Source organism: Drosophila mojavensis, unplaced genomic scaffold, assembly GCF_018153725.1.
Source record: "Drosophila mojavensis isolate 15081-1352.22 unplaced genomic scaffold, ASM1815372v1 contig_36, whole genome shotgun sequence".
Taxonomy (NCBI): domain Eukaryota; kingdom Metazoa; phylum Arthropoda; class Insecta; order Diptera; family Drosophilidae; genus Drosophila; species Drosophila mojavensis.
The window spans coordinates 1,502,146-1,517,371 of record NW_025318858.1 but is presented as its reverse complement, the minus strand read 5'-3'; the positions used below and the strand labels follow the sequence as shown (position 1 = coordinate 1,517,371).

Here is a 15,226-nt window from a genome sequence, read left to right as displayed (position 1 = left end):
CTCTCTCTCTCTCTCTCTTTATCCGGTTCCAGACGGCGGGCATTAATCTGCAGCAAATCGGCTTCGAGCGACCCATTGAGAATCACATGCGCCCCTGCGTGCCGCTGATTGTCAAAACTGCCTTCGTGCTCATGTTCTGGGTGACGTCGCGCCAGTTCTTCAAGGAGAAGCGGGACAGGAGGCGTGACAGCACCTTGGCTGATATCATAGCGCCGCTGCAAATAACTGTCGGCTCGGCGGGCTCCACCTACCTCATCAACGATGGCAAGAAGACGTCAAAGTTCCTAAAGAAAGCCGGCGATGTGATTAAGAATTTACTAGTCCGTCTCTGGATCTGGCTGCTCGTCCTAGTCATCTTTCTGTGCGCCATCACGGGCGAGGATATGACCGGCTTTCGCATCTGCTACATGGCACTGTTCCTATTCTTCTTGCTCGTCTTTCAATCGTCGTCCAAGGCATGGGTCAAGATCATGTACGGCTTCTGGCTGTTCCTCATCTTCTATGCCATGTCCATCCTGATATTGATCTATACATATCAATTCGACAAGTTCAACATCTACTGGAAGGAGTACCTCAATGTGTCCGAAACGCTGTGAGTAGTTGAAGCTGACTTTGATTCTCTAATGCATCAATAACTCTGTGTGTCTGTCTCTTGCAGCCAAGCTGATATTGGCTTGAAGCTCTACAAGACTAAGGATCTGTTTTTGCACCTCGTCTCGCCCACGATAATTGTCATTTTGACTGTCATTCAGGTGCATTACTTCCACAAGCGTTTCATTGCCTCGCTGCAGCAGCAGCAGCCCACAGCAGCCGGAGCCCAGGGCGCTCTACAGGCGCCCAAGCAAACGGAGCCCGGTACCGCGGAGACAGCGCCATCGAAGCGTCGCGGCAGCGCCAGTTCTTTGCGTCGTTCCGTTGGCCACACAGCGGAGGGCGTAACGGGCGTGGCCGCCACAACAGACTTCGAGACATCTGTGCGAGATCTGGTGCGCATCTCGTTCCGCAAAATCAAGAACAAATCGGAATACATATTCAAGCGCTTCAAGACCGTCTTCTGGCGCTTCCTCGAGCTGCACATCATGAAGGCCGTCTACATAGCCGCCTTCGTGTGCAGCGTGAGCGAGGTCTGTGTGCTGCACATCATCTTTGTGGGCTTCTGTGTGCTGGGCGCGACGTCGAGGAAGTCGGTGCAGGTGGTGGTCAGTCGACTGATTAGCTTCATAGTGACCATCATAGTGCTCTCCAAGATGATCTATCAGATTGAGTACCTGGATCATACGCAATATAATGTCAGCTGCGTGAGTGACTCGATTGATTCTTATTATTTATATCATGACCTATATATAATGATCGTCTGCTCTTCCAGTCCGACAATCGCACTGCTAACAATGCCGAGTGGGTGGGCCTCACCAAGGCGAGCAAGGTGGAGGGCGGCCTGATGAGCCTGCTGCGCACCTACATCATCTACATGGTGATCGTCACCATGCACGCGGTCATCTCGCTGCGCCAGCTGCAGATGCGCGTCAAGATTGGCGAGAACGTGGCCAATCAGCCGAAGCTGCTCTTCCAGAACATCACACGCGCCGATGCGGAGCAGGATTTGGTTGGCCTAGTCAAGTATCTGCTTAACTTTGGCTTCTACAAGTTCGGCATGGAGATCTCGCTGATTGCGCTCGTGTCGACAATCACCTATCGGCAGGACATTGTGGCAGTGGTCTATGCCCTCTGGCTGGTGGTGCTGCTGCTGCTCAAGCGCTCGCAGTGCGCCAAAGTGTGGGGCGTGTTCCAGTGCTTCTTTGCCATCTCCATACTGTTGCAGTATATAGTGCTGGTGGGCTTGCCACCAAGCATGTGCATGGGTAGGTCTAAGACTTGTCCTGTCCATTACTCCATTAATATCCCGCCTGCTTGCAGTTTATCCCTGGGACGAGGGCTCCTTTGGCGAGAGCATTCAGCGCTGGACCATGCTGCCCGGCGCACTGCACTTCAATCACGTGCCCAAGCTCATCTTCGACTTCATCGTGCTCATCATTCTGAATCGCCAGAAGAGCATCTTCTGCATCGAGCAGCGCTACGCCACCAACGACGACTATCCGGGTGGCAGCAATCGCAGCGTCATTGGCGACATCGCCCAGCTGGGGCGCGTGCCCTTCGACAATCCCACGCATGACTTCTGCTCGTATATACGGAACTATGCGGATATACTGAAGAATGGCGTGCTCTGCGGCTTCTATTGGTTCACCTTGGCGGTCGTCTTTCTGGCCGGCACAAATATTGCCGATCTGCTGGCCCTTGGCTACCTGATTGGCGCCTTCATCTTCCTCTGGCAGGGCTCCGATTTCTATTTGCGTCCCATCAACACGATCATCAGTCGCTGGAATTGGCTGTTGGCCTTCAATGTGATGAACATCGTCATCAAGACGAGCATTCAAATGGCGGGCTGCCTGTTCATGACGCCGCTGACCACCCACTGCTGCTGGCTGGTGCATATGCTGGGCATCACCTGCACGAGCAGCCTGATCCATGATCAGGAGCTGATGGCAGGCGAGGATCCGGACCTCTCCCTGGGACCCGATGAATGCCCCAAGATAACGCATCAAGTGGTCCTGCTGTGGGACTCCATTTGCTTTGCCTTCATCATATTCCAGCTGCGCATCTTCAAGTCCCACTACTTCTGTCACATCATCACGGACACAAAAGCCAACAATATCCTCGCCTCCAGGTGGGTGGACTTTGGTTATTCGCTACACCTTCAGCTTCATTCGTGTGTCCTGTGTTTTTCTTGCAGAGGCGCGGACATCATCGAGAGCTTGAGGCAGAAGCAAATTGCCCATCGTCACGATCACGAGAAGCAGGTGCTGCACAAGATCAAGCGGAAGATGGAGCGCATCCGGGCCACGCAACAGAAGATGCTGCGTCCACTGGACAAGCAGACGCACTTTGATGGTAAGTCGGCTTTGGGTTTGCTGCATCGGGATTTTGTATCTGGACTCGCTCCACTTTCTTTTTGGTCGCGTTGCTATTTTCCATATGTTTTTGCATTTTGTACTATGGAAATTGTCGTCTCGATTTTGTTTTGTTTATCGCGTGTGTGTGTGTGTGTTAACTCTAATTCCGGCTTGAATCAAAGGGCGGCGCACGCCTTTGGAGCCGAGTTTGGCTGAGGAAGCGCCGCTGGCGCATCAGAGCAGTTTCGTCTCCTGCCAGGGCTCGGGCTATCAGACGCCAGATGGCGGCAGCTCCAGCTCGGGCACATCCTCGCCAGCGCGCGCCTCCCTGATGTCGAGTCACAGCAGCAGCAGCAGCGCCGAGAGCGTGGATAGCGCCGATGCAGCTGTCGTCATTGAGCCGGAGATTAATATAATGCCCTGCGAGGAGGAGCCCAACTATGTCGATGTGCAGTCGCTGAGCGAGGAGAACTTGCCGGGGATCAAGCCACCAACAGCTGTAAGTGCTGCCATTGGGCCTAGTCCTACCTTCTCTACCTGTTCCTTGCCTCCCTCGAAGCCCAACACGCCGAGCACGGAGGCACTGTCAGCCCTGCTGACCGAGGGCTTCTTGGAACCGAAGCGCATTTCCCTGGGCCTGGCGCCGTCCGAGCAGAGTGGACAAAACATGAACATGCAAAGCCTGGTGCCGCCTCTGGCCTCGTATGCCACGGCCTTGGCCTCGAGTGCGGGCAGCTCGGCGAATCCGACGCCCAATTTGCGCCGCCAGCATCGTCGGCAATCGTCCACCAATGCAGCCGTGTCCTGGAACGAGACGGTGTCCATCAAGCGCTCGCCTCTCAAGCAGAACGTGGTAAAGATTTGGCTGCCCGAGCAGTTAGAGAACACCAGGGATAACTCTCCACTTGTTGTCTCGCAGTCGGCGGAGCGTGAGGAGCTGGTTACGATGCGAGAGAAGTCGCTTCATCGGCGCCACCAGAGCATGGGCAACGCCAACTACTCCCTGGACGAGGCACAACGTCTGCAGCGCTCCAGCAATCTGTCCGGCGCCCGGGACGAGGCGGCACTGAGTGCTGCACAGCGTCCGCATAGCTGGGGACCCGTCGGTACGGCCTACTATATGGAGTCGTTGATGTGCGCCTTCTATGAGCCCGCTCTGCTGCATGGACCATGTATTGGATGAATCTTATTTCCATTTCTATTTATAACTTACTTTTCCTATAATGATGAAAACCTTGTACAAAGACATTTTGTTCAATGTGCGTGATCCAATAAAATTTACTGAGCTCCTGTGTAGCAGGACTCGAGCAAGACGAAAAACCCAACTACATATGTAAATAACACTTTTCCTAGAGGTTTTACTTTTATAATACCAATATATACATAGCTATATATACTGCATTGATTTGTCCAGTCAATGCCCGAAGCGTTATCAGAGCTATGCGCGCTTATACAAGTGTAAAATAAAACATCTATATCTTATTTAAATATCTTGAAAATCCTCTTGAGACTCAAATTTCTTCTCCATGTTTTACTACTACTTCAAAACGTTTGCCAAGCGCTCTATTAAAAATACTTTAATAATGAAATTTTGTATGAAAAAATCATTTTTATGCTTTTGCTACAATGTGCTTAAGAACATAATGATTGAAAAATATTTGCAATTAAAAAATATGTTTTAAAAATTGCTCCAGTTAATTTTAAAGATATTGATTTAAAAAAATATTCTAAAATTTGTTTAAAATTTATAGCTAAATGTTAAATATAAAAATTATATTTTGTAATTAAAACAAGCGAAACAAACCAAATCGTTTTGCATATTTAATTTTTTTTTATTCTACATTGGCTTTCTTCCTGCTTTTCTATGTGATGCTCAGCTTAAGCAAGTTATCCAAAATTATTTTAATTTGAAAATTTAAGAGATTATTTTAAATTGTTTATTTAAATTACACTTTGATATCGGAAAAATACAATACGATAATGCAGATCTGATTTATTTGAGATATACTTATTATATACTCATAAAAAACTAATCTTATATAAGTCTCATAGAAAAAAAAATTAATTTAACCACAAATCTTAAACGCTTTCGGCTAGCCGAATGGAAATATATTTACTTTTGATTATAATTTAATTACAATATCATTTATTTATATGATTTACTTTTGGTTTTCTCATATGTATCTGTGTGCGTGTGATTTTATTATAGACCATGGTTATCCACTTCCTGCACCCACAGTACGCAGAAGGAAGGAAATTAAATTGCATCCACATGGTAAAGTTTATTTTTGATTTTGTTTGTTGTGCTTGATTTCTATCATCCAGAAAAAGAAAATCTCCATAATCCATAATATATATATTTAGAATCTAGTTGAAGACTTTGCCTTGCCTTGTATATAATCTGTTGCTATTCTATATATAACAATCTCTATATATGTGGTTCTACAAGCTGCATGAATGTTGCTCTAAACTTCTCTGTATAATAAAATATTTACAATCCTAGATAATTATATTTTAGCCAATTTATTAACCATCTATAAATGTTGTCATTAGAGCTAAGATTTGCTTTTTCCCGAAATCTAATAATGTTTTTCTTCTTCAACGACAAAAGCTACTCGAGCCGGCGACTATTACATGTTTGAGGAAATGGATGACAAGTTCGAGCTGGATCTGATACACGATGAAATCGACTTCTTGGAGGAGGAGAACATTACGGAGAGCGAGATGAAAATGCAACGACGCAAGACTCTTTATGATGTAAGTGAAGTACTCTGTGCATTAGTTCTCTTTCAGCGTAACGATGGAGCATACTAGTTATGTAGATTTTGATAGCGAATGGCATGGTCTATGCATGTTCCTTCTATAGAATACATACATATATTATACCATGGCTGCAAACCAATATCTCGCTCTTAGGTTTGCTTTTGTGAATCGGGGTATTCCTCATGAACTCATCATTATCATTATTTTCATTAGCATTAGCATGATTACTAACATTATCTCCGATGAGAGACCGTATTCGCATAAGTTCAACCTGAGTCCAGTTTGCAGCCTTGGATATACCGATTCCCATAATCTACTGTAAATTCCCTTATAAATTACGCCATCCTCCAATGCTCTGACATTATTGCCACACACACACACACCCACAAAACACACGTAAACAAAAGGTGTGGAAGGATCTGAACGATGCGGAGTATCGCCGTCATTTGTATATGCGCGAGAGGTCCTATGCCTCCGAGCCGGGCTCTCGCATAGCGCTCAAGGATATCGCGGCCAATAGCCTGGACGAGCGGGACGAGCTGACGGCGGAGCGTGCCGGCGGTGCTGCCGGCGAAGATGAGAACGCCGATGACGACGATACCATTGAGTGCGACGTTGGCATACGCACCTCGACGCTCTCCGAACCAGCTGACTTCGGGCGTCGCAGCCAGATGCTGCTCGATGCGCAAACACCGCCCCCCAGTCCCCATGGCGCCGAGGCAGTTGTGAGTGTGCAGCAAACAGAACATTCCTTTAATTGGCGCACCTGTTGAACCAAGTGTTTATCGTACAGCATTTGCTATATATTTTCTATACATACATATATATATATATATTTGATCACGACAGCAGCAACAACAACAACAACAACAACTGCAACTGTTGGCGCACTCACTTTTAATCTATCAACTATATAAGCCTATTTATATATATACTGTACAAATACAACAACAACTACAACATTTGTATATACATATATAGACATAATTTTGTATACTCGTTCACAAAGTGTAAAGGGTATATTAGTTTCTTATTTATTAGTTTACCTATGTCTTGCTATCAGTCTTTCCCAGTGTCCGTCTATCTGTCCGTCCGTCCGTTCTTCCATCTAAACGTAAGTCATTTCTCTACTCCTGATGTTAGAGATCTGAAATGCGGAAAAATACTCTAGATTTATATTTATGCCTAGTTTAGGAAATCTTCATTGGTAGATCTATATATTATTTACCAGATTAGTCAGTGCCTCTCACAGCTTTGCACTGTGAACGAGTATTATGCAGTCGGTGGCGCCTGCCTGCCACATTTTAAATTGTTTTTATCTATCTTAGCTTAATTTCGTTTTCTTGTCTTAATGTTGTTTTCTATTAATGAAACATGAATTTGTATATTATAATAATTTATTTATTCGCTTCCGACTGTTCACAGAAATCGAAGGATGCGCCCACGGACTTCTTTCCGTCGACCAGCAAAGGCGTCTCGAAGGAGCGCGATGCAGCCGGAACGACGAGCACCTCGAAGCTGGTCAAGGATACTACGGATCTGCCAGCTGCGTCTACGACGGCGCCCGTCGCCTCCAAGGAGACCTCGGACAGTAAATCGAAAATGGAACCGGATAGCGGCGATGTGACGGCCAAGGATTCAGATGAGGATTTCGATACGAATCCCATAATACGATTGCTGGAGGGCTTCCTGGTCACTCTGACCATACGCCTGAACCGCTTCTCTCGCAATTATCGCTTCGTCAATCGAATTCTAGCGGGCGAGAAGAAAACTCTCAAAGTATGTACAACATGTAGAGTGCTCACTGTAGCTTGAATAATCTCACTCTCTCTATCTCTCTCTCTCATTCTGGCAGGAATCCAGCTCGCTGAATCGTTTGGGCCTATCCAGCGCCGCGGCCATGTTCCATTTTCTGAAATCGAATCTCGAGAGGTATTTAATGGGCGTTTAGGCTTAGATGGGCGTGTGCGCCGCTTGCGTTTAACTATCCTAACTATATATATTGAATTTCTATTTGTATTTATTTATATATTTTTAATTTTTGTTTAACTGTTCCGTTTGAGCTTGTGTTGAATATTCTGACGAATTGATTTGATTTATTTAATTTTTTATTTCATTTATTTTTTATTTATTTGCATATGTTACCTTTTGTGTTACGTGTGTTTGAAACTGTGTACCTGCTTCCACAAAACAAACAAACAAACAATCAAACAACACAAACAACAACCGACTCATCTCGCATCGCTCACATCAAATGTTGCGTGATCATTATTTTTGTTTTTTGAATATTTTTGAATATTAGTGATGAGCCAGCTTCATCATCCACACCGCGTCGCTCACAGCTGGCTACGGCAGCAGCCACAACAACAACAACAACAACAACAACAGATACAACAATAACACCCACAGACAACAATCACACCAGCACAACACTAGACACAACAACAGCAACAATCACACCGCTCACACCGCCAGAACAAGCACACGTTAAGCCACCGGCAACCAGTACGCCCCACCAAGAGTCGCACGCTGGCGAAGATATCATCGAGTTGCCCGTAGATACCGTTGATGCAGCATTCTCTAGGTAAAGCGAAAACCACTACGAACCTATCCAAGAATCAGAAATGCTTCCAAAAACCTAACCCAACTAACATTCCCTATAAGCCAACTAAACTATCCCCTAGCAAGAGCAGCTCAAGCAACATTTCTCCTATACTGTTAAATAACTTGTTAGCAGAATGAGGGAAGGACTTCAAATATTTAAGATGTTACCTGCTTATGCTGTAAATAGCATTATTATTAGCACTCCAACTGTTATCTGAAACAACTGTTACTCAACAGCCATGGCTTACAGCAGCTATGTTAAATATGCTTAAATTCATGTTATTAGAACTTTAATGCTATCTTATGCTGCTGTTGATTAACATACTCTGTCAATTTACTTAATGTTATTAACAGAAAACGTCTATGCTTAGGTATCTATTTTCATTTCATTGCTACAGGCATGTTAATATGAATAAAATGCTATGTTGAGTAGCTATTTACCAGCTTACTCTATAATAACTGTCAACGTTATCAACGCTGAATATCTTATAGCCATGCTAATCCTATGTTGAGCTGCTGGCGTATAGCTAACTATAGCTAAATCTCTGTTTTACTACTAATATATAAATATTGTAATAATTGGAGTATATATACTAGATATATATTATAATAGTTAATGCATTTTATATGTCATATATCAGAATTTATGTGCTTCTATAAACATTTCATATGATCTTGCTGTAGCTTTAGAGTCCCATCTTCCCAATCGCTTTCGTTCAACATGTGCTTCACTGTGCTCTGTTCTTAATCTTTTGTTTAACATTTAGTGACATCGAATTTAAAATACATAAAAGAATAATCATATCTGGCTATTGTAGTTCACAATGATGCTTTAATTTGATAAGAACATTTTTTCATTTTTATTTTATTTAATTTTTTTTTTATTTCACGTTTTATTTTGAAAAAATTTGTAAGTAAACAACTGAAAGTGTAAAAAAATTAACTCTAATCTAATTTTGAATTAAAACTGAACCAACAAAATCTTTACTAATTTCTTTATATATTTTTTATCTTACATTTTGACATTTGTTCTGCGCGCATTTCGATTCATCTGAAAAACTTTTGTGTTTATAGAAAACAATCAATCAGTTCATCGCCGCCGATCAAAGGGTAAGTAAATCTCTACATGTTTAACATCGATATCTTAAGTATTACATACATACACACACACACACACACAGACATATACATACGATATATATCTATATTTCTCTTAAGGATCTACTAATATAACAACACCTCTAATACTCTATTATTGAGCAAAATATTTTGTTTCTACTTACTCGTATCTCATCTCAATTATAACTGTGCATTTTTGATACAAATACAAATACATATACGAATATACATACATACACACACACATACATACATACACATGTCAATGCATTGCCTGCCTCTTTGGCGCTTTCTATATAGCCGCAAATCGGATTGCGGCCTACCAGAAATACGCATTAAAGCGCCATCTATTGAGCGCAGCGTGCAGCAGCAGCTGCCGCCGCCGCCGCCACCGCCTCAGCCGTCTCACACGCCCCTTCATCACCAGCATCCCCATCAACATCATCATTATCCAGCTCATCATCAGCAGCAGGCGAGCATTGGTTCGGGTTCGCTCAGCAAACACTGGTCCTACGAGCACGTGGACAGGTATTGACCACGCCTACTTCGTTAGACTTACACACGCACACACACACACATACATACACACACCCACGGTCTACCCCATCAACCAGTTGCAAGTACTCGTAGCGCTGTTGCTGTTGTTGTTGCTGTTGCTGTTGTTACTGTGGCTAATTGTAACCTTTCTACTATATATACATACCTCAGCCTGATCACATGGAACACACGCTCATCGTAACTCTCTTTCATCTCTCTCTATATATTTAACTATCTATAATACTATATCTAACTCTCTGTAACTCCAGAGTCATCGAGGCAATCGGAGTCGAGTTTTTGTTGTAGCTAGGTTTATTACTAGAGGAGTAATTTAGGTTCTCCTGAAATGGAAGAGCTCCATACCTCCATAGATTACTTAGTTTCAATTGGATATTATTGAATAATTTGTATTATATGAAATTGTTACAATAAAATTTAGAGTTAAAGAATAGACTTTGAGGGTCAGGCTGAACCCATTTATCTTCCATCTATCAATTTAAAATTTAATGATAACCCATATATACAATAAGTCGAGATCTGCTGACAATCAGCATCAGACATCTCGGAAGTTCCAGCTCCGATTGCACCGCCTAACTCTCTAACTAATACACTCTATCTCTCTACTATATACATATTCTATCTATACTCTCTCCTCCTCTATCTCTCTATATATACATATATCTTTGGCTGTCTATAAGTAATTGATTTGCATCTGCTTTAATTCAAGTCCATGCCACTCTTTGTGCGTTATTTGCTAGTATGTATGTATGTATTTGTTGTTGTTTGTGGCTTTATATTGATAATCCGCGATTTATGAGTTGTACGAGTTATAAGACGATCTCTGTTGGGATCGCTGCACGATCACAGCGCAATGTAGAGTGCGTCGCATGCAGCGCACAGGCTCCGCACCCAGCAGCCAGGCATGCGAATTGCTAATCCTGTATAGAAATTCCTAGTTGAATCGAAATCTTGATCTTTCCTCGTCTAATTCGTGTTCTGGGCAATTGCAGCGCGGGCGACTTCAATCTGGAGGAGGAGAACTTTGCGCAGCGGGATCATCACATCATTGTCGAGGTGCTCATCTCCTCGTGGTACGCGCTGTTGGCCAACACGGATCTCATATGCTACATTGTGGTGTTCATCAATCAGGTGAGTTTGCAGCGGAATTCATGTTTAAACTGTTATTGAATCTCAACTCTCTCGATTCCAGGTGGTTAATGCTAGTGTCATCTCGTTACCTCTGCCACTTATGGTCTTCCTCTGGGGCACCTTGTCACTGCCGCGTCCCACGAAGACCTTCTGGGTGACCTTGATTGCGTACACCCAGGCGATTGTGCTGGTCAAGTGCATCTTTCAGTTCAAGCTGATCTGGGCCAATTACCACGACTTGATCAATCAGCCCCTGACCACGGCGAAGATCTTCGGAGTTGAGATGAAGACGCATTATGCAGTTTACGACTTGATATTGCTTTTGGTCCTGTTCCTGCATCGCTATCTGCTCAAGTCGCAGGGTCTGTGGAAGTCCGGCTACAAGGATACGGACCAACAGTTTGCCAAGCCCACAGCCAGCATGTGAGTGGATATCGAGGGTGTTGCTCGGTCGTCCTTTAACTCAATTGTACTTTCATCCATTTCCAGCGATGAGCGCGAGGATAGCGACAACATGTCCCAGCCGGACTCTCGCCAGCTTAATGAGGATGCCGCCCAGAAGCTTAGCCTGCAGGTCAGCCAGGCCTCGCTGCCTGGTTCGCCGGAATATACCAAGTCGGCCATCAATCAATTGGAGTAAGCCATCTTAGGCACAATTGTTTCTTCCTTTTACTAATTTATCTTCGTCCCCTGCCTTACAGACGCACCAAGTACACCTCATCGCTGCATAAGTTCTTCTTCAGTCTGGTGCACAAATCCCGACTGGCTACCGATGTTTATGCTCTCATGTTCCTCTGCGACTTTGTCAACTTCTTTGTGCTGCTCTTTGGCTTTACGGCATTTGGCGTGAGTGCAGAAATTCCTACTCTTCAAATCGCAATACAATGATCTCTCCTTCCTCTTTGTAGACTCAACAAACGGAAAGCGATGGCGGCGTACAGACCTATTTGGCTGAGAATAAAGTGCCTGTGCCCTTCCTGATCATGTTGCTGGTGCAGTTCCTGTTGATTGTCATCGATCGGGCGCTGTATTTGCGCAAGGCTCTGGTCAAAAAGATCATATTCCATTTCCTCTCCGTGATTGGCATACACATCTGGATGTTCTTCGTGGTGCCAGCGGTGACGGAGCGAACATTCAACTCGCTCGCTCCGCCGATTATCTTCTACGTGATCAAGTGTTTCTATATGCTGTTGAGCTCGTATCAGATCAAGTCCGGCTATCCGAAGCGCATTCTGGGCAACTTCTTTACCAAGGGCTTCTCGATGGTCAACATGATTGCGTTTAAGGTCTACATGCAAATTCCCTTCCTCTATGAGCTGCGCACCATACTCGACTGGGTGTGCATCGACAGCACCATGACCATCTTCGATTGGCTCAAGATGGAGGACATCTTCTCCAATATCTATCTCATACGCTGCACACGACAATCGGAAACGGATTTCCCAGCAATGCGCGCCCAGAAAAAGGCATCGCTATCCAAACTGATAATGGGTGGCACGATCGTCCTCTTGATTGTCATCTGTATTTGGGGTCCACTCTGTCTGTTCGCCCTGGGCAACGCGGTGGGCACCTCGAACGTGCCGTATCAAGTGTCCTTGTCCATACGCATCGGCCCCTACGAGCCCATCTACACGACCAACAACTACGACAGCATCTTTGAGATTGACTCCAAAATGTATGGCCAAATGACGAATGCGTTTCTCAAGAACAAACAAGCCTTGACCTTCGTAGCGGGATACGACGCAACGGATGTAGCTGCGGTCAAGCTGGCGGGCAATTCGCCTTCACTGTGGAACATAGCTCCGCCGGATAGGGAGCGCTTGACCAATGACTTGCGTAACAGTGAGTTCAAGATTTCTAAATCTAATGCTCTTCAATAATATAATATAATTTCTGTTTAGATCACACTCTGATTGCCCGGTTTTCCTATTCGTTGACCCGCAAGGCGCCTGCCAAGGGTCTTAAGGAGAACGTGGGCGACGAGCACATCATCAAGCTGGACGAAACATTTGAGGGTCGCACGGCGCTCATCAACATGCTAAACGAGACCTATGAGCAGCTGGAGGGCAATGGCAATAGCAATGCCAATGACACCAGCAATGCCAACGACACCATCACTGCCGACACCAGCAAAGCGAGTGGCAATTCAAGCGAAGTCGTCGTGGTGCTACCCAAAATGATACCCAAGTTCATAAAGGTGCTCAACTCGGGCGATGCGTTCGTCGTAACCGTGCTGAGCGGCAAGGAGCAGGAGTACCGCCCGCTGGTCATCAAAATGCATCGGGATAATGCCACCAATGGCTTGTGGTGGGAGATACGCGACTTTTGCTATGATAACTTCTACAACACGACACTGAAAGACTTGGCCTACAGCAACTGCAGCTCGGGCATTGTCATGTACACGTTCAATGACAAGAAATTCCCATCGACCTTCAGTTTTCTAACAGCTGGCGGGTGAGTCGAAACTCTTTGTCTATACCTCTATATATAAGGCTGACGAGAGATGATTGATGAGCTATGACTAAGAGTTAATGTTAAGGTCTATTGAATAACGACTGACTAATGATTGATCAACTGATTGATTGAATAATGAATGACTGATGACTAAGCTAATGATAATTGAAAACTTACCCATGTCTAATTCCAAGTCTAATAACATATACCCACATATATAATATCGCTTTCTCTATCCTTCCACAGCATCATTGGTCTCTATACCACATTTGTGTTATTGGCCTCGCGCTTCATGAAATCCTTCATTGGCGGTCAAAATCGAAAAATCATGTTCGAGGACCTGCCCTATGTGGATCGTGTGCTACAGCTATGTCTGGATATATACCTAGTGAGTCAATGCTGCTTACAAATTGTACATCAGAAGTCTTAACACTCTTTTACCTTGCAGGTGCGTGAGGCTCTGGAATTCGCTTTGGAGGAGGATCTCTTTGCGAAATTGCTCTTCCTATATCGCTCGCCCGAAACGTTGATCAAATGGACCCGTCCAAAGGAGGATTATCTGGATGATGATGGTGACACCGATTCCATACCCAGTCGCATGAGTGTGCGTCGACCTGAGCAACTACAACAACAACAACAACTGCAGCAACAGCAACAATAACATAGGTCTAATCTAAATGTTTGAGTTTAACTAGCGTATTGTTTACGTATATTTAAGTACGTATATGTTTATACATAGGGAGATTGCGTTAACGTAGGTTTCATAGTCCTTTTTTAAATTTATACTGCAATTAGTTAGAGAGAAAGCATATACAAGAAAAACAAAAATCAATACACGCACACACACATCAAATACACTTACAATTAATTACTCTCTGTATGTAGTTAAACTTTGTCAAGTACTGCCGTGTGAAAATGTTATCTAGTGCATGTTCCATAGGGCATACAATACAGATCTATGCATACTGAATAGGAATTGTAACTAAAACAAAAAATAACTAATTGTAAGCAGAAAGTGTTGTTAAATAGAGCAAGAGAAACAAAAACGAGAAATGAATAGCTAAACGAATTGATAGAGATTTCGCCTAAGTTATCTAACTAAGTCATAACAACGTATATGTGTATAAACTCTAATGAAAATATTTATTATAATAATAATAATAATGAGAACTCATATTCAGGGATTTTTAGCATTTTACAAAACGAAAAACAAATAATTAAACTATGCATGCAAAAGCATTCAACTTATTTGCATAAGTTCAAACATGAAACATAATGTTTTTATATACATGTATATGTTTATATATATATAATATAATAAAATGTCATATATCATATGTAAATTCGTGTCGTGTGCGCAAGCTTCAAATTGAATTTGTATTTATGTTGCCTTATATAAAATGATATTACGTATCTGTATGTTTGTTATAGACTAAAATCTATGTATATCAATATATAGTTATCTGTGTATGTTTGCTTATATGTATAGAGGAGCGTTGAATTTATTTCTAGGCATATCACATATATCACATGTTTTTTCTTTGTAATATCGCAAAATGTCATTTGCTTCATATCAAACTGAAAGGCTTCAAATCAAATCAAAATCAAAATCAAATCAAACTGTATCTGCTATGCCTGCATACCAAATACAT

General features: G+C 43.6%; 1 protein-coding gene across 13 annotated transcripts in view; it reads left to right on the top strand.

Moving 5' to 3' along the window:
* Window positions 1-14,750, top strand: part of LOC6575710 (piezo-type mechanosensitive ion channel component) — a 39,473-nt gene extending 24,723 nt beyond the window's left edge. For 5 of the 13 annotated variants that reach the window (XM_015164773.3, XM_044008987.1, XM_015164775.3 and 2 more), the window contains 20 exons: window positions 33-592; window positions 659-1,298; window positions 1,367-1,859; window positions 1,915-2,722; window positions 2,789-2,946; window positions 5,158-5,223; window positions 5,560-5,705; window positions 7,137-7,490; window positions 7,567-7,643; window positions 8,014-8,295; window positions 9,390-9,425; window positions 9,735-9,962; window positions 10,982-11,120; window positions 11,182-11,543; window positions 11,610-11,756; window positions 11,822-11,966; window positions 12,029-12,962; window positions 13,022-13,574; window positions 13,821-13,962; window positions 14,023-14,750. In XM_015164773.3, the coding sequence (XP_015020259.1) occupies window positions 33-592; window positions 659-1,298; window positions 1,367-1,859; window positions 1,915-2,722; window positions 2,789-2,946; window positions 5,158-5,223; window positions 5,560-5,705; window positions 7,137-7,490; window positions 7,567-7,643; window positions 8,014-8,295; window positions 9,390-9,425; window positions 9,735-9,962; window positions 10,982-11,120; window positions 11,182-11,543; window positions 11,610-11,756; window positions 11,822-11,966; window positions 12,029-12,962; window positions 13,022-13,574; window positions 13,821-13,962; window positions 14,023-14,235 (6,483 nt within the window). In that variant the 3' untranslated portion in view covers window positions 14,236-14,750. Of the gene's footprint in view, window positions 1-32; window positions 593-658; window positions 1,299-1,366; window positions 1,860-1,914; window positions 2,723-2,788; window positions 2,947-3,130; window positions 3,802-3,867; window positions 4,121-5,157; window positions 5,224-5,559; window positions 5,706-6,118; window positions 6,395-7,136; window positions 7,491-7,566; window positions 7,644-8,013; window positions 8,296-9,389; window positions 9,426-9,734; window positions 9,963-10,981; window positions 11,121-11,181; window positions 11,544-11,609; window positions 11,757-11,821; window positions 11,967-12,028; window positions 12,963-13,021; window positions 13,575-13,820; window positions 13,963-14,022 lie in introns of all 13 variants that reach the window. The other 8 variants (XM_015164771.3, XM_015164780.3, XM_015164779.3 and 5 more) reach the window with 6 other exon arrangements.
* The last annotated feature ends 476 nt before the right edge of the window (window positions 14,751-15,226 follow it).